This window comes from Meleagris gallopavo, chromosome 10 (assembly GCF_000146605.3).
Source record: "Meleagris gallopavo isolate NT-WF06-2002-E0010 breed Aviagen turkey brand Nicholas breeding stock chromosome 10, Turkey_5.1, whole genome shotgun sequence".
Classification (NCBI taxonomy): Eukaryota; Metazoa; Chordata; class Aves; order Galliformes; family Phasianidae; genus Meleagris; species Meleagris gallopavo.
Genome location: NC_015020.2, coordinates 7,634,675 through 7,662,373, shown reverse-complemented (window position 1 = coordinate 7,662,373; position 27,699 = coordinate 7,634,675). Strand labels below are relative to the sequence as shown.

The 27,699-nt window shown below is 35.6% G+C and overlaps 1 protein-coding gene across 2 annotated transcripts in view; it reads right to left on the bottom strand.

Annotated features, from left to right (window-relative positions):
• Nucleotides 1-4,049: 4,049 nt before the first annotated feature.
• Nucleotides 4,050-27,699, bottom strand: part of LOC104912372 (calmodulin-regulated spectrin-associated protein 2-like) — a 40,828-nt gene continuing 17,178 nt past the window's right edge. Inside the window, exons 2-6 of one of the 2 annotated variants that reach the window (XM_019618513.2) lie at nucleotides 17,461-17,622; nucleotides 16,706-16,789; nucleotides 12,035-12,067; nucleotides 7,456-7,597; nucleotides 4,050-4,373 (exon numbers count right to left, since the gene is read on the bottom strand). In XM_019618513.2, the coding sequence (XP_019474058.1) occupies nucleotides 4,162-4,373; nucleotides 7,456-7,597; nucleotides 12,035-12,067; nucleotides 16,706-16,789; nucleotides 17,461-17,622 (633 nt within the window). In that variant the 3' untranslated portion in view covers nucleotides 4,050-4,161. The remainder of the gene's footprint in view (nucleotides 4,374-7,455; nucleotides 7,598-12,034; nucleotides 12,068-16,705; nucleotides 16,790-17,460; nucleotides 17,623-27,699) is intronic. The other variant, XM_019618514.2, reaches the window with a different exon arrangement.

Here is a 27,699-nt window from a genome sequence, read left to right as displayed (position 1 = left end):
GGGGAGGGAGAGGGGAGGGGAAATGGGGAAACTAATTGTGGGCCTGTAGTAACATTGCTAGCCCATGCTGGAAGGAACGCAGATATTATTTCCACTAATTTTGCCTTGATCATGGCAACCTAGGTTTTAATACCTTGTTATATGGTTACTACATGTGCATACACACAATATTCAGAAACATAACAGTATTTCAGCAGTATAAAAAAACAGTCCATAACTAAGCTCTGAAGACAGGCTAAAAATCCTGCTCAGCAGATGGTAGACTTGCAGCTTCACATACGCGACGACAATCTGATGTAATTTATTCAGTTTTGTATTTCTACTTTATTTGCAGACTGTTCATTAGTTGCATGTAGTAAGATATATTAGTAGCTGCATTTTTGCTACTGTATCTTCTGCTACTGGAAGATCTTTTGAAAAAGATCCCCTATTTTTAATATAAGGTCTCAAGTCATTACTTGCTTCTGCATCAAAGGAAGACATAAACTAGCTTGTTTTATGAAAACGTACATTTAAAGATAAACTTTCTCTAGCATGTCTCTATTCTCAACATACACCATGGAAATTACAGAAAACAGAAATAGTACGTCTAGTCTTGCCACTCAAATTAAGCTACATCCCTTGTAATATTCATAGGTTTTAGATATGCACATTTGGAGAACAACCACAAGTTCATATATACAAGCCACACAAATCACTTATGATTGGATTAGAACCCAATAAATTTGATTGAAAAAGCAGCCATAGAAGCATTAGGACCACACGTCCCTCTACAGGTTAACAAATGCCACAACAATTCAAGTTGAAGATTCCAGAATGTCTTATTCCAGATCAGAACAAAAAAGCAGGACAACCAACCAACCAACATCAGTGAAATAAAACCCAACTGCTCCCCTTCAAATAATGACTGAGGAGTGTTTGGCACCTCCTGGGAGGAAAATCCCTTTAACTACTCACTGCTTGGACCTTCATTTTTGCTCCTGATCTCCACTCCTTTTAATCCAGCCAGATAGGAAGGTAGTCCCTGTGCATCCCTCTCCATCCATTTCCAAGTGCCTCACCAAGCATTGCCAGCTGCTCTTCTGGGTCCTTACAGAGCCCAGATGCACGTCTATACGGGCTTACACAGGGCAGCAGCCTAATCTGCACTGCTGCCTTGAGATAAGAGGGAAAGCTGCAATGCACTAATGGATGAAGCCCAGCCCTTCCTTTCTAGGATTAACCTATGCAATATAAACCATCATTTTTCACATCACAGAGGCAGTGCTCATTATAACTTATACTCATGTTGTTGGCAAAGTCACCAACTACTTTACATAGGAAAGTGCATGTATTCAGAACTGCTCAAATGCAATACATTTTAATTATAAAACAAGTATATAGATGGTCTGTTCTGCTCAATTCAGCAGATTCTTTCCAGTGAAAAAAAGGAAGCTCTGGGACATTGTTCTCCACTTGGCTTACCAGGCAAACGTTTGCTTTGTCAACTCTTATTAGTATCCAAGTGCAAAATAAGGTACACATGTGCTTAATTCAGATTCTAAACAGTTCAGACTGGCCCACACTCAGGTCAGAGTAAGATGAGAGGCAGCAACCACGTCTCACAATTGTTTCATTCTGAAACCTTTCATTCACCTGAATAAAAGCACTCTCTGTGGAAGTTGGGATGAATAATTCCTTAATTACCAGAAAACAGCAGCCAAATATAGGAAGTGTATGTGCTAAGCAATAGCACATGAAAGTCTCCCAAGAACCCAGATGTTCGTGGCCCTGAATCTGTGAGAACTCAGAATAGGAGGAGCTGGACAGGATGACGGGCAACCCAACAGGTTGTATAACCCTAACCACACTAAGAAAGCAGTAGCTGCACTGTGCAGACCAACTACACAAACTCATTTCATGTACCTATACACACACACTCCATGAGAAAGGCGGCTTCTTGACACACTCTCTGGACACCTTCCAAAAAGCCACCAATGGGCTATCTCACAATCCCTACATCTGGAAGGACACTGTGTTGGCTTCCCAAGCATTGTTCCAACCCAATGAAAATAACTGAGTGAGCGTGCAAGCGTTAGTTGTATGACCAAATGAATGTATTATGTGAATAGCTGTCCGCTATTGATAGATTTCTTCTATTAGTAATTTCAGTTTAATGAACAGAAGGTGTTCTTGTATTATGATGCATCTCACACTGACTCAAAGTGTGTATGGTATGCACTTTGTGCTTGACCACTTAGCATGAAGTCAGGATGCCTAGTGTAATTCCTAGGGCCAGCACTGTCATACCAATAAGTCAACTTAAATTTTTTCTTGAAGCATTTTCCAGCAACATATCAGTGGTTTGATTCTTTTTTGTTATTTCTGGCACCAAGAGTGTAACAGACTTTTACACAGAAAGCACTATAGTGCCACCTACTGAACAGTATGAGTCACCCTGAATATAAAGAGAATTTGTTGTTGATTGACACCTGAAAGCATGATGCTAAAAATCCTCAAACTAACATATATAATTTTTTAATTTTAATTCAGTTTAATTCAATCTATAATATTTAAAATGCATGTTTGATAGACAAGTTTTTTCTGAGTAACAATAAAATTCTTTGTGCAATACTTTTATATATAACTTAAAACCCCCCTTTATTCAGAGCACTGGAAAACATAGAGCTCCTTTTACTGCACATTTATTTTAAAAGTAAATTTTTCTTAACACTGGAAAAACAGAGTTTATAGCACTGGCCAAAGTTTCCAGATCAAGGTTAGACTTGGCAGTCTAACTCTGTAGAATTTACATCTAAGTAAGAATCCACACCACAGGAACTTGTAAAAACATGGTCACAAGAGGCCCCTTCTCAATTGTAGAAATGCTCTAAAATCTTTTAAAGAACTCTAAACTCCCTTTAAAAACACCGTTCAGAAACTGCAAAATTATTGAGCCTGTAGCATTTCAGAAGTGATGTACTGGGATATTGACAAAGTATTTAAACGAAGCTTCTTACTTTATATTGGGGTGCGTGTGTAGGACCACATGGGAAACCACAGACAAGAGGCTGCAATACAGACTTATTACAAGTATGTAGGTAAACTACTTTATATGAAATTTAAAAACACCAAAAGCTGATTGAAAGCAGTCACTAGACAGCTTTGCATATACAAAATAAAACAGCAATGCCTAAGTAGTCTAGACTTAGAGGGGCTGGTCCTGCTGCCCTTACTCATCCTGGCAGCTTATTAATTATTTGAAAAGGATTGGGTTCAGCCCTACAGGAGACAACAAAGCTGTCTGTATTCAGGCTGTGGCCTCTGTGACTCAGCTTGGAAGGGTGCAGTAAAAATCATAAAAAGCAGTGAAATGACCCAGATATTTAGAAACCGATTACGGATCATCTGCAATGGATATGCTGACTACATAATAATATTTCATTCCCTAAAGGCAGGCTGACAAGAATCTTAAGCAAATAAAGAGCATTTATACAGGAAAAAAATCTTAGAAAAACACAATAATGAAGAACTAAAGTTACAACTAGACAAGAAATAAATCAATTACTCTGACTTTCCACACTGTTTAAAAACAATAGGATAACCAAATGATTTTACCCTTCTGAAAAGATTAGAATCTTAGGATGACAAAAAGTGTTTAACTGTTTGTTTAAAAAAAAAAAACAAAAACAAAAAGAACAGTATTTGGTCCTGTGTCCCTGCTTATATTTTTCAGTGAAATTAACTTGGGAGAACAAAACCTGAAACAAAAATTATCAGTATACAGAACAGAACACATTTACCAAAGTAAAAAAATCTTTAAGGTTCAAAACCCATGAAATTACTGTAGACACAAATGAATTATAACAATGAGCAATAAGTCAACGAACAACTCAAAATTTTGTGCTGTTGTGTCTTAAAAATTAAAAATAATGCAGACTGCTACTTCACATTTTAACCAACAGTAAGAAAGAAGATAAAGTGTGAAATCACTTTGCACAAAATCAAAGTTTGTATAAATGTATTTCTTTAAAAATAGCTTAAAATTAGTAGAACATCATAGCTGCCAAAAGAAAGAAGTTTTACATCCTGCTGAAATCTATTGCTTGTTGTACCTCAAAAGATGCAATATGCTCTTCAACTCAGCCATACAGCAGCAGATCAAAAGGCTTGATTATACTACTAGACAAAACAGCCCCATGGACACTGCTTACATTTTTTAAGTGTTAAATTTTTTATTTTTATTTTTTTTACCTTTACTGAAGAAGCTGCATAGAGCATATCTTCAAGACTGAAATGGCAACACTGGTTAAGGTATTCCTGACAAAATTCTTGAATCAGCTGTAGGTTATACAGGCTGTCAGCCAAAGACATTGTCTCTTTCAAACAAATATCTACAAAAGAAGAATAGAAGTGAAGATTACATATAGTTCCTGATCTGCAGTAAGAGCTTTTGTTTTTGCTGGATTTCTGGAGCATTTCTGGATAAATCCAAATTTGACTTTTTCTTTTCTGCATAAGGAGATTTATTTTTCTATTTCAGAAACTTAAGAAATGACGGTACTATATTATATCTTAATACAGCTTTGAATCTTTAGAAAAATATCTAAACATTTTTTTTAAAACTGTTGACAAGTTTATTTTTTCTTGCTTTGAGTTCTATGAAATGTAAGTTATTCTTAATCTCCTGCTATTTTCATATAATAAAAACTCAAAATTTAATAACTAAAAAACCATTTCTTTGCTTAGATCTTCTATACAGGAATGCATGCTTTTTCACAAAGCTGTCTTCATATATAGAGTACACTTTCATGCCATTAACTCTGAATTTTCCCATAAATGCAGCACCAGTTTAGTCTTATATATTTGCTATTGTGGATTCCCACGTTTGATGCAAATCTTTACAAAGATCAGAAGCCTCTGATTCATGAATTACCACCCTTATGTTTCAATGTGCTACTTTATAACAAAGCACTGGTAGCAGTGAATTAGAACCCTGCAGTTACACAGTATGCTCTAAGTACCTCACACCCAGCTCACTGCCTGGTTCTCTGTTTATGACAGTTACTTGGAAATTAAAAAAAAAAAAGCATTATAAAAAGCAAAACCGAAGAAAATAAAAGAAGCATACGCTGTTGTTTCCCCTCCCCCCCCACCCAAAGTAACAGTGGATGACAGAGCTCGAGGTAACAGCTTTCAAGTGCATAGGCTTCAAGTTGCCTTTGGATAAAGAATCTACTTGGACGCTAGCAGGATAAGGGTTCCCATTCTGAGAGACTCAAAGATGTTCCATCACCCCAATCAATCCCCTGTATAATACTGATGGAAATAACATTTGGCTAAACTGATCAAAATGAGATTAAGTTTAGCAGTGCAAAATTTCAAATTGATGCATTTAATCTAATAGAATTCTAACATGATTCAGTATCTGAAATTGATACAGAGAAGGAAGGTATCATGTATTAACTCATGTAAAGATGGTCTGTGATATTTCAGCATCACGCAGCTATGAAAAAAGCAAATGATGCTAGAATGCATCAGCAAACGTGTTTCTAGTACTGACAAGGAAGTCTTGGTACAAGGCAGTAACAAGATGCCAGTCTGGTTTTCTGTGTGCAGTTATAATCATCCACATTCAAAGATGATGAACCAAAAGTAAACTGGTTGCAAAAAAAATTATTGAAGATAATAACAAGAATGGAAATCCACTTCATAAGGTGAGACTGAAAAGGCTGGATTTGGTAGCCTGAGCAAAACAGCAGGAAGAAAACATATTGGAGCAGGAGACATCAGATTAGAAGAAGCTATTCAAGTTAAGGGCAGTGCTGGAGGACAAAAATGCATGAAGACAAGCTACTAGCATATTTCAGCAGGAAGCAAAAATAATGCTTAAAATCAAGGAAGTCTGCAACAGTCTGAACAGAAGTACAGATTTTAAAAAGCTAGACAGTTTTAAGATAGAACATAAGTCATGAAAGGAATTATATAATTTTCAGCAATAGCCAATCTTTTGTCTCACTGACATAGTCTTATATTCCTATAAGGAAACCCAGATTTTAAAGTCAAATTAAGCCTTAACAAGAAGGAAGCATTCATTTTAGACCTGGATAGTCTGGATTCATATTTTTCTCCTTGTTATTGGTGCATTTTTAAGCACTTCTAAATATGCATCTTTCTCATCTGTCTTCCTCAGTTCCAATAGGGAATAAAACCTTAGTGAAGCTTAACATGTATCAAATGTAGTATTATCTAAACACAGAGGAGTCTGGAGCAGTCTCTTACAGTGTTTCTATTTGCTTAGAGTATTTTCAAATTTATTTCTGAGACAACGGCACACATTTTTATGTCTTTAGGGCAAGACACCTAATGAACATAAAAGTTAAAGTTCAAAGATGACAAGTGTCTTGTTGTATTTCAATGTGCTAAAAGACAGATGCTGAAGGAATCTCTTGTTAAGTATATATGCCATCCTGAAATAGTATAAAAGGTCCTTTGGAAAGTCTATGTTACAGTCATACTAAAAACAGTATGTTGCCCAGTTTTAACACAACCCAAATACCAACTTCTCTCAAATCATATACAACTGTAAATACTGGGCTGCAACATTTATATAAACTTAAAGCTTATTTTCAAAAATTCACAAGCCAAAGAAGAACAATGAATGTATGCATCTTAGTGTCTTTAATCTTCAAAGCCTACTGGGCTGGAAGCTTCTTATAAAGTGGTTGTGCATATGAATTCCATATTTCAATATCTTTATATCCTTGTTCGTATTCCCGGATTTCTTAGAATGAGGATATATACAAGTGTTCCCACGACATCAAAGGTATCACGGACAGAACACAGGCTGAAAATGATGGGTGTTAGCTGCCAAGACATTTTACAGCTGCAAGATGCTCTCAATTGCCAAGAGGAAGATATGACTTGAACCAGGCCATGGTACAAAGATAAAGTTGCTCATCATCAAAAAATTGTTGTTATAGAACAGCATGACAGCAGTATGTTCTACACCACATGCTCTTGTTTATCCATGATATACTTAACTATCAGAGAAAAACCCTGAACATAAACCAACTATCATCTGCCACACAGAGCAGCTATGCAATTTGTCTACTTTTCTGTGAAAGACAGAAGTGACCCTTCTCTGTTTTATATCTGTAACTGATCAGACACACAAGAAAGTACTTACGCAGCTTCAAGAATCAGTGTTTTCCAAATAGTTGCAAATTTTTGTGGCATTATCAGTCATATCTGCAATAAAATGTTGCCATACACCTGTATCTGTGTAAGAGTAAATGCTATGGAAGGACATGGTTGTTCTTGATATTTAAGTTTAAAAATACATAGGTAAAACATTAATACTAAATCCATCGCTGTCACACTCAGACTGTGCCTCTGACACATCTCATTCAGTACCTTTCTTTATATATACATATAAAAAATAAAGACATTTCAACTGAGACACGTTAGACATACCCTCAAGTTTAACAATATCTGGACAGTAGAAGTGGATCAGGGCTGCTAAAGCACAACCATCTGTACCATCTTTCAGCAAATTTTCCACCAATGGAATGCAGGGCAGCTGCTTGAGCAATGTTTGTTCCTTTCTGTAACGGGCCTACAATATAGAATGAAGGGATTAAGAGACACAAAGGCTCTGCAACATATGAATAAACAGATTTGTATTGCAGGTTTTACACTCAGTGAAAATGCAGCATTAAATAACTAACTCAATATTCTCAGTTTCAGATTTCCTAGAACTTTTCTTTACGCATCGTTTTGAATACCAGAAATAATAGTTAAGAGGAAAGGAGCCTCTATGACAGTATTGGCACTTTCCTTCTAAACTACCAAATTTTTTTTATGATCTCTGTACAGCTAAATTAAATATCATACAACGCACTTAACATCTTGCACCCATTTCTATTCAACCAGAAGGGATCTGCATGTAAACACACGACAGACCCCGATCTGCTGTGAAGATCATAGCTTCATTTTACCAGCAATGCAAATGACTACAAAGTTAATGCACAAGAAGCTTTCCCAAAATCTCAATAACATAACTGACTTAACAGCAAGTTCAGAAACAAGAAAATCTGCATCAAATACATTTCATTACTAGTAAGTTTCATTGTAAGCAGTTCGAAACATAAAGAAGCATTAATGGTCAAGTGTTAAGGCCAGGCAGCAGCCCAGTTAGAAAAAGGAAATATTTTGAAAAACAACTCAGTATACAAAGGGATCATTAGTTTAGAATGCTAAGATAGCATTTACTTGCAGTTAATACATTTTTATGGTTTTCTTTTTGGGCAGGATGAGAAGGAAAGGGAGACAGCTAGCTTAAGAAATGTTATTTATGACCTGAATTTATTTTCAATATTTCCTGAGAAAACAAATGGAGATGGAAGATTTTAATTTGTTAATATTTACTACACTTTATTTTTAAAACAGTACCAAATGATTACCTTCTCATTTGTTCCACACAACTAATTATAATGCCAAGAGTGTTTCTAAGTAAATTTTAGTAATAAAAAAGTAAATTTCATAGAAATACACACATTAAGCTGGAAATCAGCCTTGTAGGAATTTGGTGAAGCTTTTGAAGATGTCATTCCAGTGAAGAAAAGGCTCTGGGAGACCTCACTGAAGACATTTGGTATTTAAAGAGACCTTATAAACATTTTACATGGTCTTATAGTTAAAAGACAAAGGGAACAGTTTTAAACTAAAAGAGAGTTAAACCACAACAGTTAGATGTTTGAAAAACATTATTTAGCGGCAAGGAACTGGAACAAACTGCCCAGAGACACTGGGGATGCCCAATCCCTGGAGGCATTCAAGGCTAGGTTAGACACTGAGCAGCCTGATCTGGTGGGTGGCAACCTTGCCCAGGGCAGGGTGTTGGAATAAGGTGATGTTTAAGGTCCCTTTAAACCCAAGACATTCTAAGATTCTATCAAAGCTGAAGCTGCAAGTTCCTGTCTGCTACTCTCCACATTCCAGTTGTACTGAAAGTTGCTGATGGGGCTGCATGATAAAACTTCTGCTCCACCAAAAACTCTTCTCCCCTTTCTTTCTACAGCAATTGAGTTGGCAGGGCTGAAGGCTTTATGGGTGGGGTGGGAACTGTGTCATCTAGCTTTGTTGGTTAGGAAAAAGAAAAAAAAAAAAAAAAGCCTGTAGAACCACAGACTAACCCTGAAGGCTATACTTACTGTCTCTAGATTTCTGTTAAGGATGACAGGGGAATTATCTGTAGTGCATATTAGTGTCTTCTAAAAAGCCAAGAAGCACAAGTCTAGTCTAATAATACAAGATATCTGTTCTAGGAAAATTAAGGGCTTCTATTAAGCCCGGGAAACATATACTTTAGCAAATTAATATTAATAATTGGTTAATTAATAAATAGTAGCCAATTAAAAATGGCGAGTTTGTCTTCATATTCGAAATGGACTGGTATTTGCATCAAGTATTTTGCATGTTATGCTAAGTATTCACTAACAGTAAATGTATTACTAACAATTCTTCTCGTGTTAAACATGAGAAAACAGGCCAATTTGCTTGCACTGAAAGTTTCTTTTTTCACTCTCAGGCAATACTATGATAAACTATGATAAAAATCCTTTAAGTTTCAAATACAACATGAATAGGTCTCTGCACTTTCCCTCCCACAGCCTAAATGACTAAAACTAAGTCAGTTAAGTATTATGATTTAATTACAGAATAATGTTAGAAGACACAGGACATATATGGACTCTAAAATTATGGCCCAAGTAGTTCTGTAATATTTTATATATTCCTTTTAAATGTCATATTTTTAATGGAGTACTGAAAAATATTTTAAATTAATAATGCAATGGTCTTGCATAGTAAATTCTGTGAAAGGCTGCTGTCACTTCAAGGATGCCTCAAAGTAGCCTTACGAATAGTGCATGGAAACTGTGTCAAATCATTAAAGTGAACCTAGAAAGAGGACTTAATTCACTGCAGAGTACACCAAGCGTATCAGGAAAATAAACAAATATAACCTGCCATGCTAGGTTCATTAAGGTATAACAAGCATAGTGTTTCAATTTAGCAGAAAAGATAAGAAATTATATCGAAAAACAGAAGACACTGGTAGTTGCACTGCATTTTTAATTAACTTCCATTTGAAGAAAGCCTTCTATTCAGTAGTAATCTTTGCTAGTAAATATGGATGCAATAATAAATAAGAGACAAACAAACCTCTACATATATTTTAATGCCGTAGCGCTCATTAAAACATAAATGCTAATACAAATCTTGTTTCTGAGGTCCTATAGAAACCAATCTCAGTGTAGTTAAGACACTGGCATATGAACAAGGTTAGCTAAAAACTAAAAGCCCATCAGCTACTCTGAAGTGCTCGTGTATTCTGAGGTAATCATTAAAAGAAACACTGATGCCTTCACCTTTGGTAATGTGCTATAAATTCACTTCTCAGGGTAACTTTCCAGCTGCCAACATGCTGAGACCTATCCCACTATTGAACATCTGCACTATGTAAGGTGAAGAGATGAGACAAGTGGTTGAACTAACAGAACATTTGAGCCACTGCTCTCCTACTGTATTAAGAGTAGCACTAGGGTTTCAATTGTATCTCTACTCAAGTAACAGGCTCAATGTAAATACCTCCAGTGCAAGTTGCTTATGGACAGCAGGCAGGTGAATTTAGGTTACAGGTTTCAATTTTTAATCAAGTTAGTTTACTTAACTAATGCTATAGACAAAAATAAAAACATTCTGAAACTACTGTGAAGTAGCCACTTCTTTGTATCAATAGAACAACATCAACAAAAGTGTGCTTCATTTTCTGTAAATCAGTAAAAAGCTTTTCCTTTTTTCCCCCTCCATTATTCCCTCCATTTAATTCCAAAATTAAGTTAATGGATTATACTGTGAAGAACAGAGTCTTTGTGTGTATAAATGTCACAATTGTAATTGAGAGCATTACAGAGAAATTGCTGGTAGGACACAAATTATTAAGAAATTATATACTGATTCGTTTACTGAAAAGTGTGCTTGAACCTTTTTACTCATTTTTTTAATCTCAACACCAGGAACACCATGCACACATCTCTGGTGCTGCCTACATGCAGCTGCCTTGTTATTTAATTCTCCTTGCAAAGTACGAGCAATCTTTTACTAGTTACGATAACCAAGACCTGAGCAACTGCTAAATCAATTACTTGATAATCCTCAGATTGAAGCCATAAGGATTAGTTCTCTGGAATTTGGACCAGAAATATGCAGTTCTGCATGTATCTAAACAACTGACTAGCTTATTCCCAAGCCAAACAGCGCATGCCTCTCCATGGAAAGATGTTATCCATATTGCAAAACCTGTTGTAGAATTAATGATAGGAGTGCATTTCAGGGGCAAGTTATTGTATGAGAATGATAACCCCACAGAAATGCAACAAAGGGAAAACAAAGTTTAATAGTACATAGAACTAGTCACTTTCACTGCTGTTAATGAAATTATGGTCTCATTATCAATAGATTGTTTTTTATTACTTTCTGTAGAAAGAGAATCTTAAATCTTAAATCAGTAACAAAAATAAGGAATTTTAGACAAATGGTGAAATGATTGCACATTAAAGTGCATCAGAAAGTTTCAGTTTCCATATACAAACAGCAATCAATAATTATTTCTGCAAGGTTTTTTTTTTTTTTTTTTTTATTTTTTTTAAGAGTCAATATAAAATAGCATATACTTACTGGAATTCTTTGAGAAAGTATTTTGAAAAAAGTTAACAACTGGTAGAATCAGCTTACACCAAAGCAATGGTAAATCTCACCCAGCATCATATCTTTCACTTATCTTGCACAGACTGCCTTGCAAAGCAGGGTGCTTGAGGGTTACTTTGTTTCTTTATCTTTATTATGAACACCTTTTCAGAGTAATCTCTTAATCTCTTAACAAATTATCTCAAAGAGACAAATGAAATGAATAATTAGACCAGCATGACATGGACAAAGCCATTCCCAAAATAAGCTAGTTGATCAAAGTGAAGCAGTTGGGCAAACTTACAGGAACCAGTTTCCAATACCATTTGGTAGGAGACTTCAGAGGAAGCAGTAGGAAAAAAAAGAATAAAAGCAGAAAGCAAAGAAAAAAAAAACAGGAACAATTTATCAGATTTCACCATTTTTACAAAGCAATTTTCTTCAACATTCTCATTTTGTGTAACAGTAAATTATAATTTAATGATAAACATTAGAGCACTATAGTCACTGTATAGTCAACTCATTAGCACAAATAATACTGTAGAAATATGCATCTTCAGTCTTAGTAGATCAACATTATCATTTTCCCACATAAATAGATAAGATTGTCATATCAATGCAGTTCTGTTAAGTGCTTTCACACATGTAATTGTACCCTGAATATGCAATCTGACTAAAGAATTCATTTGAGACTTGAAGTTATGATTTCACAAGTATCAAAATGAACTCCAGCAGCGTATATGGAGAAGCAGGGAAGCTAAAGCAATGAAAAAAAGGTATAAACACGCTGTAGTACATTACAACCAATTGCAGTGAAGTTTGCATTAGTCACTTCAAAGCCAAACAGGTTTATAATGCTTAGAATATTTTTGAACAGTCATATAGCAGTTTTCAGAACAAGAGGTGCAAGCAGTTATATTTTTGCAATGACAAATCATATTAGCATCAGCTGCATGATGTGCAATGACCTGAAATGCAGAAGGTGGTTTAACTATTCACAGAGAAATGATCAGAATTGGTATATACAATTCTGAATTGACACATTATCAAAAATACATATTTGACCTAAAAACGTAAGGTGAAACATACTGTTGGTGGATCTTTCTGTACTTGAACAGATAAAGAAAAGCTGAAATCCCTTGGAACAACACAATGGGAATTCAGTGGCTCTCAAGCTTGTACTTCGTATGAACAGAAACAAAATTATTATTATGAAAATTACTAAGTATTGATCAGTCACTAAAAAAAACCTTACAAGGTAATCCTGACTTGATTTCATGGTTTTTTTTTCCCGTTTTTTTCCCCTCATGAGAAAATTAAAAACAGTCTTAGGTGAAAACCTGCAGTCTTACAAGAAGATTCTTTTATCTCCTACAAATCAAGTTTTAAAAATGATTCCAACATAAATTTAACTCTGCATAAATTCATCCTATGGTGCCAAAAAAAAAAACCAACCAACGGAAGTCATGCCCTTCATCAGGCTCTTGTTCCTGCTCTCTTCTTTGTACCATCATTAGTACTCATGCAGCTGTGCATTAAGTAGATAAGAAAGTTCATCCTGCTCCAAAGCCATCTTCTTGATGGGTTAACTTTTGCTAGCAGTGGGGACTTACAATAAATTTAAATGATTGTGGAACCATAGTGTTAGTGTTTTACCTTCGCACAAGAAGTTGCACTGCTTAAACCAATTTTTAAATGTTTAAAGAGTTCAAGTCTTGGGGTAAATACTCTGAAATTTGTTTTTCTCAGGGCATTTGCATTGATTTTGCTAAATGTTGACTCAGTCTAAATCACAAAAGAGACACACAACAGTTTAAGAGAAAGCTCTGATTTCACTGAAAGTCATTAGTTTAACAAGTGCAACTGTACATTTACAACATATTTTTCAACTGAAGCCTGAAAACCAAAGCTACTACAAAACTTCAAATCCTAATTCTGAAAGATGCAGAGACTCTACCAGAAACAGATGAGATGACCACAAAGCACCAGCAGATCAAGATCCACAGGGGACTACCTGGAGCTAAAAAGCATACATACTCCTTCCTCTCTTATCTTCTACAGGAAGCTAGCAGCAGAAGAAAGTGAAGGAAACAAAAGCAATCTCATAATCTGTTAATACTATTTGCAACTATTCAGAAATAGTTAAGTCTGTCTTACAAGCTGTATCATTTATTTATATGATACTTCACTTTTTCTTTTAGCAATACAGAGATTTACTATTTATTACAAGAAAGCTCACAACAGATTTTCAACAAGGTAAGGCATTATGTTCAATGTCTTTCTTATAACATACATTTAAAGGTTTTATCACACTTGAGATTAGAAAAAAATTAAGGAGTTTACTCATTATCTTGATTTCAGTTTTCCAATATTGAGCTTTGCTGATTCTTGGCCAGAAATTAAGAAGGGCTCATCCTAATCACAAGAATGACCTATTCTTTGCGTGGTAGTTTGGCCACCTCTCTCATTCAGCATATAAGACATTGTTAACTAAACTTGGTTTGGTTCAAAACCCGATCACAGCTTAGAAATGCTAAAACAAAGTTCTGAAGGAATTGGGCCAGAGCAGAAGAAAGACTGCAAAATCAGTTAAATTTTTAGAAAGGAATCATCACCTTTAGAAACTTGTTACCACGTGAGTAGTATGACAAACCTGAATTAAAAAAATAGAGACTCGGCCTGAGAACACTGAGCTGCAGTAAACATGTAGAACTATCAATTACTTTCTCCAGGAAGCTGTAAAGTGTGTCATTACATTATTTTGGTTTATACAATGGCAGTGATCAAACCCATCCATCCCCTTTTCAATTTAGTAAAGATTACTGATGGTAACTAAACCCAGGCATAAGATAGAATAAAATAATAAGGGAAAACCGCACTAATAAGCGCTCAGACAAGAAACTGTACACATTTCACTAATAGCCAAATCTCATACAAAAATTTATAGTCAGTTTTTTCACAGCCTTGCTGAGATATTGAGAGGGAGGGTCAATGCCATATAGTAACAGGACATGTCACTGATTTCGTACTATAAAAAGAAGAACGCATGAGCTGATGGAATATGGAGACAAATAACAGACACTGTAGTCTGAAGATAAATGCTAGCAGATGCTTGACACGAGCCTCTTCATGGTTTAACAGAAAATACGAACAACTGATTTATAAAAGATTTTCTTCATAGGTTTCTGTGGAAAGTTTGCATTCAGTATGATTTGCAGTTAGGAAATACCTATTTTAGGCATATGTTTAATATGTTTTCTAAATCTCATTTGGTAAATACGGTTACATTAAAAAAAAACACAAAACAGTTAATCATCAGTTGAACAGACCAGTGTTTCTCAAAGAAAACCTAACAATCTGAGTTACCATCTGAATGTTACCATCTTTCTGCATACAAAAAAGATTTAAATTCCTTAAATACAATTAAAAGTGACTCAGTGTTTCAGATCCTATGCTTATTTTCTAAAAGCAGATTCCACTTGTCATTGCAGTCTTGAATCTTTCTGTACAAATGGTATTTGTAAATAAACAACAACAAACCAACCTGCAATATAATCTGCAATGAACTCCTGCTAGCAGAAGAGACATCCAGGGGTCAAGTGGAGCCTGATGTTTTACCCACATTAAGTTTTCCAGCTAATAGATAAAGGTATACCAATATATACTCATAGCACGGAATACCTGACAATGTAATTCATGCTGCTGAGTCTCACACCAAGACAAGTAACCTAACATGTACCTGGAACAATACTATCTAAAACTCGGTGTATATATAGAAAGAATTATAATTTTTTCCATTATTTGTCAACAGTCGAATGATTGCTATTTTGCAACTGCATTTGTAATGTGGTCAACAGAATAGGTTCTATGTTAGAGATTGATAATTCATACAACAAAACCATCACAAATGCTCACACTAACTTCAGGCAATTTTTTCAGTCCACCGGGTTTATTTATGGGATATAGTTATGGACCATGCAGTCTATTTCAACAGTTAATTCAAGAAGAATGACAAATACAAATTTTATCTTGACACTCCTAACAAAACATGAATTATAATTTAAGTGAGAATAAACATTACTGATTTTTTTTGTTTACAAATAATGATAATTTTTATGTAATTGCTCTTATAGATGTGGGCTTTTTTTTTTTTCCCCTTTTTCCATCACTGCTATTAACCATATTAAGATTCTAATGCACATGGATTTCAAAAACTATTCACATCTTTCAAAAGTACTTCCTTTATCTTATTTTCAGCTAGGATAGAGTTATCCAAAAACATATTAAACATGCAAATTTATTTACTCTGGAACTGCATGCAATCTTTCCACATTTAAATGGGCATAATGCTATTTTATTAACTGAACTCCACAAACAAACAAAAACAAAATACCCACACCCTTTTAGGAAAACGTATTAAACAACTTTTATTGTTCACATTAACAAAGTTGGAATAAACATCTTGGATCATAAAGCAATCCTTCCCATGATGCCACATGCAGATTTATCTTTTGAGATGCATGTGATTCACAAGGGTGAACTTTAAAAAAACATGCATAAAATATGCTTTCCCTTTTCACAGTTGACTCAACTGCATTTTGAAATTATCTAGGAAGTATTTATTAATCTTAATCAGTTTCTTACAACCACTGTAACAGATGTCTTCTTGCTGTCAAAAACTGAATTGTCATGAAGGACAACTGGGAATAAAAAGTGCAACTTCACTATTGTTACATTTGAAAGGAATAACTTCATGGAAATCATGAAACTAGTTTAAGAAAGAAATAGGGTGATCCTTGTGTGTCCCTTCCAATTCACTATATTCTATGACTATGAAAACTAAAAACTTGCATTCTGTAACAAACAGTTAAAAAGTTCAGTGTTTGCAAATTTACTAGTACATAGCATATCTAATTAACTGTTATTTACAATGAATGCTTGTCCTCGATATAATTATTTCAACTCCAGCACATACCTTCTGACCTCCTGCAGATTCTGCACTGTGATGCTCCTTAAGTTTTTGTTCCTGTTCCATTATGTCTTTCAAATGTTCATTTACCTACAGACAAAAAAGCTTATTCCATGGTCCGAGAAACAAGTTGTGGAAATTGCAAGTTTTCTTAAGGTCTTTAAATCACTATGCTAAGTTTGCTGAAAAGATTTAACAGATATGTCTGATTCCATAGCTGTGAAATGTAACCTGCAAATGTCAACATTTCAGCTGCAGTCTAGGTCACTTATGTTTAGCTGTATGCTGTATTAACAACTATGCCCTTTATTATGCTTAATTGCATTTGATTAAGAATGTATTGCTGTCATTTGATTTGATTATGTGGTGAAGATAAACAATCTCAAGCAATATGTGTTCAAACATAAACAGAACACTTTGCTTTTAAATCATGATAAATTACAGAATAAGAAATTAGTTCTTTTGACATAGCCAACCAGAGACACTCAACCAGCCAACACGCTATCGCAACATGACAGCAACTGTTAACCTGCCATATGCAAGTTATATTATTCTATTTAATTTCGACTTCTCATTTATCTAGTTCACATAACTAGTTGAACTGATTTCTGCAAACTTCTCTTTCTGTTATCCACAAACAGCAAATGAAAAACAGTCCCTGTCAGATACACCTATGTATATACATATCTCTATCCACTCATCTCTAATACAATCCTACAGACTACAAATAAAATCATGGATTGCTTTTCCATTGTTCATACCTTGTTTATCCAGAACATGACAGCATCCTCTATGTCATAAGGTAGATCTGTAGCTTGGAAAAAGGATGAATACTGCTGAGTGCATGCAATCACTTTCTCAACGCTGACCATCTCGACAGTATAAGCCATCATAAGAGTATCGATCATAGCCAAATGAGCACTCTACAAAGAGAAATAGTAATGCCTAATTATTATGCACATTGAAATTCCATTTTCTTACGTACTGTTTGCTAACATAGCCAGATGCATACAGGGACCAAAACTGTAAATGTTATAAGTTTTCTGTCTGGTTTTCAGTTTTTGAATCAAAACCAAACAATGAACCAAAAAGAAACATGCACAACAGATTTGAGAAAGCAAGACAAAGCAAAAAACAAAACGCTCACCATAAATTAAAGTAACTCGTGCAATAAAACTAACATCAAAAGTAAAGAAACACAAATGGAAAGAAAAAAACAATTTTCATGATATAAACATTACATCAACTTGATGTTTCAACAAAGCCTAAGAAGTCTTCTGAAATCTCCTTAGTGAAAATAATCCCCCTGGCCTGATCAATGTTACTTTACTGGAAATAAAAACAGACTGGCTGGAAAGTAACCTTCAATCAATTATCATTATATTGCTGCATAAGTGCAAGTTCACATGTTTTTCAAATCATAATCCAGGAAGAAGACACAATTACATTAACATAACTAAAAAGCAATGTGATAGAAAACAACTATTTTTCTTCTACCAAACTCATTCTCTAACATAGATGTAGCTAAACACACACCAAACACACCACTATGTTTAAAATAGGCACATACTGATAAATAAAACATGGCTTCTGTTAACACAGATGTCTCCATATACTGAAAGACCATGTCTATTTCATAGTTTGTAAAAAAAATTTAAGTAAATAAGCAACCAGGATTTTCATTAGATTCTCATGACCAAATAAGAAAACAATGCCAGTTTGTAGAGGCAGCGCTTAAGAGATTTGCATCTGCTTCACAACATGCTTTCTAAGTGTTAAGGAACAACATTTCCCCTAAACCAAAATGATTTCCCAAGACAGTATTTCTGAACATGCTGGTTTTAAACACATCTCTCGTTGAAAACAAAGACCCCAAACACTTGTTAATACTGACCAGCTCTGTTCAATTCTATTAAAAAATATGCACATAAACATTTCACAGGATAGCTTCTACAGCCATGGCAACAGCAGCAAACCCCATGAGTCAGGCAGCAATATGTTCTCCTCACTGCAGTTGAGGCAGTGGACACATTTATTCCAAAATTCCCAGCGGGAAAAAGATGAACAGATTCAGGTTTCTTGCTGCCCTTATTGTGAAGAATGTTATGGTGCTGCCCTTAGAATCAAACAGCAATAAGTAAATACCATTTTTTTTATGCAGCTAAGCTGCTTTCTTTGACAAAAAAAAGGCAGATTATTCCTTAGATACTAACTACGTATTTTCATGAAACTGTTCCTGATAGCAAACCTTCCTGGCAACAGTCAGTGCTCTTACACCTTACACCCAGGAGCCTCCCTGCCTGCCACAGTGTGGGTGCTGCCCGCACAGCAGCGTGCTGGCTGGCAACCAGCGCTCCTCCTGCCCAGTGCCTGCACAGCTGACTGACTGCAGGGCTCTGCCCCAGCACTGACACAGCCTCCAAGGCGCTGCTGGAGCTGTGATTTGGACATATCTATGTCTTATACACATATCTATTAGTGGGTGTGCATTATCTATTAATGGAACAACCAGCCATCCACAAGGTTTTTTGTTTTTTTTTTTTTTTCATCATCTCTCTTTCAGCATCAGCTGCCCGCTGCTGCTTTGCAAACCAAAAACACATCAGCAAAAAGGTCTCAGGTCTTCACAGGCACACGTGTTACAAGATAGAGATCCATACCGAAGTCATCCCGTATTCAAGCATCACAAAGCATTGGTGCCTGTCTCTTCCTACAAGAAGCTAATGCCAGCCCACACAACCTCTCTCCTCAGCCACCTTCCCCAGAAACTTTAGCAGCCACCTCAGGAGATGCACAGATCAGATTCCCCAAAGACAAAGCCAGTTTCTCAGCTGAACAGTCTTCACATTTGTCCAGGAAGGAAGAGGATGGTAAGTCAGTTCACAAACACAGCCATACCACTTGCTTCACTGCAGATTTAGAAGCTGAAGACGACTTGCTTCTCAGCCTCCAGTACCTGTGGTAACAAATGGCAAGGACACCCTGGCCTGTTCCTTAACACATTACAGCTTCTCTGCTAAGGACAATACACAATTCACATCGATGTGGAACAGAAGGCTTTAAAGATCTACACCCAAGGTGCTGAGAGTCTTTCATTTGGATGCATGCTCACACTTTCTCACTTGAAAAGAAGACCACTGACTGGTTCTGAGCCCAAGCTAGCTCCACAGATAAGAACTTGAGCCTAACAGTATAAACATGCTCTTCGATATACTCCAAAGCTGTGGGAAGGTCAAAGACTTGTTCCAACACATACTTTAAGTCCAAGATACAGAGCAGACTATGTTGCCCTTTCTGTTGGAATGTTATTAAGATACTGAAGTTAACTGAGCAGCCTGGTTCAGAGACTTCAGAATTAGGTGATGAAGAAGCATCTAAAAAATACAAACAGCTTAGTACTGCAGCAAACTTAACCCTCATTATGGAAAGTATTGATACATGTAGAAACAAACTGGTAAACAGACTATTCACATATTAGTAAAAGCCAGTACCTACAGTACCTATAATAACACAAAATTGCTGAGAACACGATTTGAATAAAGTAAACTTATTACACTGTGCTGTACAACTCAAATTGACAAAAAGAAAGTAGTGCCCTTCACTCCACTACAGAGTTGACAGAAGATCTACTACTTAATTGAAGTCACATCTTAAAAATGAAATCCACGTATTACACTCACACATTAACACATTTTACACAGTTTCAGCATTTTATTAAGTGTCTGATTGGAAAGAAAAGCAATGTAGCAGAGTTCAAAAAGTATCACTCTGTATTCAATTGGCTTCTGCCTACCAATATTCTCAATACATTACAAATGCATTAAGAAAATATAATTAATTACAGTTAGCTAGCCAAATCGCATATTTTCAGTGTTTCCAGCAAATAATTTAAAAACTGCAAACTACTTGTGCAAACAGATGCAGCAATGAAAAGATGACCCTTGCCAACAGTCTGTTACTATCAAAACAAGGTTGAATCAACCTTCTGCACACTGATGGGATCCATGTCAGCTCTGTTTTAAATAAGCTACCACATAAAGGTATCTTCAAAGTCTCAGAAGTCCCATCAATTTATTTTTCTTATAACTCATAGAAGACATTCAAAGGGGAATATTAAAATAATAATGAAAAGAAAAAAATTGGTCAACTTGAAACTATAATCCCAAGAAACAACTCACAGATTTGCTATTTTTGCCAATTTTATTTTCAGATCATTCCTGATTGAAATTACCAGTTACGGATTTTTTTTTCCCCAGGGAACTGAAAGCAATCAAATCGCATGTAACTTACATCTAAAATAATTGTACAAAAAGAATTAATTCCACACACAGTTCCACTGTTTTTTCTACCCCCTTATCTGAGAAAAAGTCATGCAAGATACATTCTTTTACATCTTCTAATTCATTATGCTAAACAAAAAAAACTAAACTAAAAACTGTGTTACACAAACAGTACCCCATTGTTTAAAACACAAGGTTTATCTGCATAACTGTTGAAGTCCTGGAAAAAAAAGTTTGAATAGTAATTAAGTTCCCAAGAGAAGCCTTCTCCTTCTTTGATCATTTCACTACAATGATGCAAAGTAGTGAGATCTTACATGGCACACTATTATGCATTAAAAAAATGCTCCATTTTCAAGTGTATTTTTTTTTCTTTTTCAAGACAAACACAGTTTTGTTTTTCTCAGCTACACCCTGCACAGAACACAGGAGTCTTAACTCAATCATCCCATACAATTACTGGTTATTTTTTGCTGCTTTAATGCAGGTTCCACAGCTTTCTTTTCCACACTGATTAGTTCAGTAAGAAGCTTACTGAACTACAGAATTATCCTGAAGCATCACTGCTAATGCTTTCTTCTGTTTCATCTTTGATTATTTGGTTCACTCCACCTCCTATCAGGAACTGCCAACAACTTCATAAAAAATGTACTATGCATAAGGTATATATATTGTACATACACATATACTCATGGGCAAATACTGCATATTATATCTGGTATTATTACATACTACTAAGCATAGTTATGTATTCCACTAAAAGATGAAAGCAAGGAGGTTTCTTCTGACCTGATTCCTTAGGAAATCATAGCTAAAACAATTTCCCAGTATGGTACTAGAAAAAAGGGAGAAAAAAGAACAAGAAAGAAGGTAAAAAATATAATTGTTAACCTCATGTTTATAAAGCAAAACTAAGCATGCCAAACAAAAATCCTAAGTCTGTCCTTATTTTATTTTTCTTTCTATTGAAAACATTCCCCTAGTCTCACTATACTTTGAGAGACTAGATTTGGACAGGATATCGTTTCTGTAAACAGGAATACGTATTTCTGTTCTCATGGAAGTTGGTTGTGTCTCAAGAATCCTCTGAGAAAAATTTTGTGAAGGGATTTGGTCATGTTTAGGAAAAGAAACCTTTAAGTTGTACTTCGCACTTGTAAAATAAACATACATATCTATCTAGATTCCCTAAAGATTTTACCCACACTGGATTTGGCACTTGAACAAAGAATGGAAGAGATCAGATCTCTAAAATCAGCTGGGAGAATGTTTGTGCCTTTTTTTTTTTTTTAACTAACACTGATTGCTACACCAGTACCCAATGGTGTCTACTTACCGAAAACAGGTTTCAGATGCAGGTACTCATCAAAATACAGCATAGAACAAATTTGCTTCCCAGCATTCACATGCAGCGTCCGCACCACTGGTGACAGCTACTTCAGCAGTCAACAGTAACAAACAGAGTAAATTCCACAGACTTGTATGCAACATCTTCAGGTAATGTTTCATGAAGGACTAAGATTACAAATAGGTTCACTGTTTTCTGTATTCCTAAAAGCAGTTATCTGATAATGCTAACTCTAAATAACATTTCTCAAGAAAACTGCAATTCTCATTACTGTTCTGCTAGCATGTCAGTTCTAAAATTAATGTTATGCCTCCTGTTATGATTACTACCAAAGATTCCTTGCTAATTAAGAGATAGCCAAGATAATTGGAAAGAAACAAAGCAAGGAAGAAAACAATAGCTAAGAGAGATCATCCCCACGGAAAACATCACTGAATTTCTAACTGCTCCAATAAATGGACCATGCAGAATGAACACCACAGGACACATACTTAACGAGAAAAGACAATAATACCAGGTGGCTGGCAGACACAGTAAGAGACAGAATAGCGAGCAAATGTGGGATTAAACACAGGACAACAGCAGCAGCAAACAGTTGTGTTAAAAACACAGTAGTGATGTCCTCAAGCACCGCATTAACCCAGAGCTCTGAATTCTGTTTTCTTCAGCACTCAATGAACAAGGTTTGTGGTATCTTGAATTCCCAGGCACCTTTCCACAAAAGACCTTCACTTAAATAACACAAGTCTCAAATCAATCCACTACGCTTAATGAGTGAAACGCAAGCTTAAAATGTTTTGGTCAACAAAACAGAACAGTCAGAAGTATTCAGTTCTGGCATTTGACAAATTTTGGCCTTAATTCTTCTTTTGCCTCATGCAATACTCATCCCTAGCACAATTCCAAAATAACCCCAATTTTCTCGTTATTCTTGTCCTGCAAAGCGACAATCAAGTTGCATTACCTCACGGCACTTCCATGAAGCACTTACATCCTGCAAGATGCTTGGTTAGCAAGAACAGGTATTACAGTGTCACGTTAAACACGTCCTAACAGGTTCTACAAGGTAATGGTTTTTCTCCTTACTTATCATAACCCTCTATATTTGGTTAAATTTTTACATTTAGTAATCGGTTCCAAGAATGTACAAAAACATTATTTGACTGACTATACACATTTGACATGGGAAATATTTCTAAAAATGGAATTATTAAGTATATAAACTTGCTGAGTTAAGCATTTTGGTAACACGCTCTTCTGCTTAAGGTTTCTTCATTATACTTCTCATGGAATTTAATGATTTCATCTATTGACTCAATCCAAATTAAATCCTTAGCAGATTCCAGAAGTCTTTTCAAATTACATAACCAGGTAGGACTTGGCCCTTTGACCCCTCCACACCTCTTCATAGTGAAGAAAACCTACGCTATAAGCACTGGAATCATGAACCAGCAAATGACTGTTATTTTACTATTTTTATTTTGTCCTATTTTATATTTTTGTACTATTTAATAAATATACGTTCAGACATCAAGAATACTCCAGCAATCAGCACTTGAGTGTCTTCACATCAAGCACTCATTTTTCAAACAAACCAAACAAAATTTGCAATTATATCAGTTAAACTAAAATGAGAAATTAATGCAGAATGACTGATAACTAGGCAAAATTATACATGTGTAGAAGAATAAATAGCACTAGCTTTAAATTTCCCTAACGCTTTTAAAAATGATCATTCAAAATTCTGCTAGATCACACTGTCAAATCCTTCCCAGAGCAACCTGAAACAAAAATCATGTAAACAATTTCTATTTTGTTGCATGTGTGCATTGTTTGCTGGTTCTTATGCTCTAGACATTTTGGTTTAAATGAAATGGTAGTAATACAAAATACCATCTGGACTTCTTGTTTCACAACAATCACCATCAATCTTTGCAGAATACAGGAGTTGGGAAAAAGGGAAACAGGACTGGCTCTGGTTGCAAACCAAGTACACCATATACAAATTAGTAGTTCCTTCTTCCTGACTCACTCATACCAGCATAGTAATGACATTGAAGGCAGTAGTTTAACTTCCCTGGCAACTCAGCAAAACACCTCCAGAGGTATTTGTCCACAGGGAGCACCCAAGCCTGTTCACCTCAGAACATCTGCTTCAGGAATATAGCCTTAGGAACACTGGAGAACTACCACTTCAGCACGGGGATGGAGGAGCAATTGGGTGCTACAGAAAGTAGGGTGAAGAGTTCACATTTGGGTGGTGTGCTACAAGTATGTAAGCCAATAAGGGACAGAGAGAAAAGGCTGAGGTCCCAGAATCAACTTAGATGTATGGCTAGCATACTACTTCACGGAAATGTCAGTGCAGCCCTGTCTTCCACCATGCTTGACTTAGCCCAGCCACAGCACAGTGTGAGGTGCTGTGTGTTTCACTGATAACACCACCCACAGCTATCGTGGAATTCCAACACAGTTTTGAAACCTTGCAACCCAGACTTTTAATTAATTCATTGTGAACTGTTGATAGTAACTTTTTAAATTACAGTTCTTGTTACTCAGATAACTGATATAACATGCTTTCTGATCCATAGCATTTTGTTTTGCTTCTTCCTTAATATGAAACTTCCTTAATATGAAACTACTTTGCTACTCCCACTATCTCACAAAAGTCTAAGTACAGCCTGAATATCAAATACCCATCTGGTGTAAGTCACACCATTATATTATACCTAATTTATTAAGATCAGCAGCCTAAAGTAATACATGGGATGAAACTTTATGTAATTCTCAGCACTTAACATCTTTTTCTACTGCCCTGTGGTCTTGGGTTCTGACAAATGAAGTTCTAAAAACAAGCATGCAGGGTACTATTGAAAATAAGAGAAAAATCATGTTTTAATTGCACTGATGAATAATATGATGCACTGATTTGATCAATTACTATGTCTGACACAACAGATATTGAAAAGATGATTACACACTGCAGTTTAGGATGATAATCAGTTTGAGATAACGTGGGTCATAATCTGCAGTTTGCTGTAGCAGAACTGAAATAATATTTGAAAGGACACTTTGAATCATAGAAAAGCTTTAGTTGGAAGTGACTGCTGGCTGTCATTCAGACCAATGTCCTTTTCATAACAGTTCCAAATAGCTCATATTTCTCAGGGGCTTCAGCAGCTACATTATTGTTATCAATAGGGATGGAGAATCCACAAGCTCTTTGAGTAACCACTTAATGCCTTCCATCATCTCAAAGTTAGCTGGTTTCTTCTCAGTACAAAGTCCCAGCTTCGTGAAAAATAAGTGGTTCAATTAAAATGTACAGAAAGACTATGTAGCTCTTCTCCTTCAGCAAGAGAATACAAATCTGAATTCTCAATGTCATTATTTAAATTGGTGTTGTTTGTTTTCATTTATTTATTTATGGTAAATACACAACACTTGCTTCACTACAAAAGAAGAGGAAATTAGTTTTGGTTCCCTCATTTCTCAATGCAAAAAAAAAAAAGGACTCAATAGGGCCAAAGTCAGTGGAATTAAAATCCAGTATTGTTGCTAAAAAACAAACACTTGCAAGTCACCCAAAGCACAAACGAACTCTACAAGGTGCCACACTGCTGTCTTTTTTATAGTATAAATCAGCAACTTCTCTAATGCAAGCATAAGCAATGCACTCTCCAATGCAGCATAATTCAGCCCATCATAAAAAACCTAAGGTTTTATAAGACGACATGCGAAGTAGGAATACAAACAGGATGCTCTTTGAAAAGGGGGAAGCAAGCTCTAATCTGTGTGTGGAGACCAGTGTAACACATCCCTACATTTGTCCAAAAAGGATTTGTCATCTCCATTCTGTTTTTTTACTTACACCTTTACACGCAATTTTTTAAATGTTTCATTTCCTAACATTATGGTGATACGGTTTCATATGCACAGTTCTGGAACTGTAATCTCGCAAGGTAAGATTTTAGCTTTTGCATTCTACTCAGTTTCCTCAGGAAACACACCTCCCAACTGAAACTTGTGTGTGCAACTCTTGCCAAAATACAATAGCGGGGAAAAAAAAAAAACTTCAGTTACTGAGTGAAGACTTTTAGGAAGAACTTTCAGTTATGAAGGATTTTCAAATGTTTTATTCTTTTGAAAAACACTCACCTTCATTTTTGAGGTGGCCATCCTTATTGGTTTAAATGTATATTTTTGCTGTTTACTGGGGATATGCACGGGCATCTTTAAGCACCTTAGACAAAAAGTCAATGTTGTGCTAACTGCCTTTGAAATGTAAGCATTCAAAAGCTTGGGAGAACCTCACTTCATGTCATACCACTGTATCTGTATAAAGCTGCTGCTGGAGAATCTAAGAACTGTTGCAGCAATTTCCGTATAGTTCACGTACAAAAACCTTCTTTTAGGTCAGGAACATAAGAATATTTCTTAGCATATCTTTCCTTATTGAAGGAGAATACTGATTAAATCAAAATATTACGTCTTGTCATTCCAGCATGCTGTCCTCAAAAAGAGAAAATACTAGCTTTGATTTTTATACAAAAACATAATAAGTAATCTTCCTGAATTTCATATGAACAGGTTCACCATAATTTCCTTGGTGTTTATTAAACATAAGGGCAGAGAAATAAGGTCATCATACCCATTACTGTAATGGTAATTACATTAAGAGCAATTATTTGTCCTCAAAGGATTGTAGAAATACCACATGTAGTCCATAGTACAGAATAGTAAAACATGAGAGAAACCGACCTTGTCAAAGATCTTCTTTTAAAATAACAGCTAAGGTTATAAAAAATTTCCCAGTCTCCTACTTGAATGAATTCTATCAGCAGCATTAAAGAAATTAAAACAGACACAGAAAATCACACTGATCACAAGAAACCTGCTTCCCATAGCTGTTACTGTAGTAAAGACTCACAGGTATCAAGCTGCTGACTAATAGCATTACTAAATTAGACAGCTGAACAACATTTTTTCATCCAGCAATTAAGGGGTTGTGACAGGCCAGCTGTAACAGTGGCTGCTAAGCAAGGAAATGGTGCACAGTTGAAGTTAAAGCATATGTGGGGAAGGTGTACAGGGCTGTTTAGATAAATGTATCCAAAAGCCTTTCCACCTGTTAGGTTAATCCAGACTTTAAACTCACAAACTCTGAAGATTGATCTTGGATAGCCTCTAACATCCTACGGACATATGCTTCTGTTGTCAAGAATCTCTCCACTTGGGAAATGATGTGGAATTTAAGCTGTGTATTAGTAAGGTGATTGCATGTTTCTCTGCTTGTCACAAAAATAGGTAGTTCAATGAAAAAGTAACTAAAGCTTTTCTTCTTAGAAGTTAATTTAGCAAAGGCATGAAAA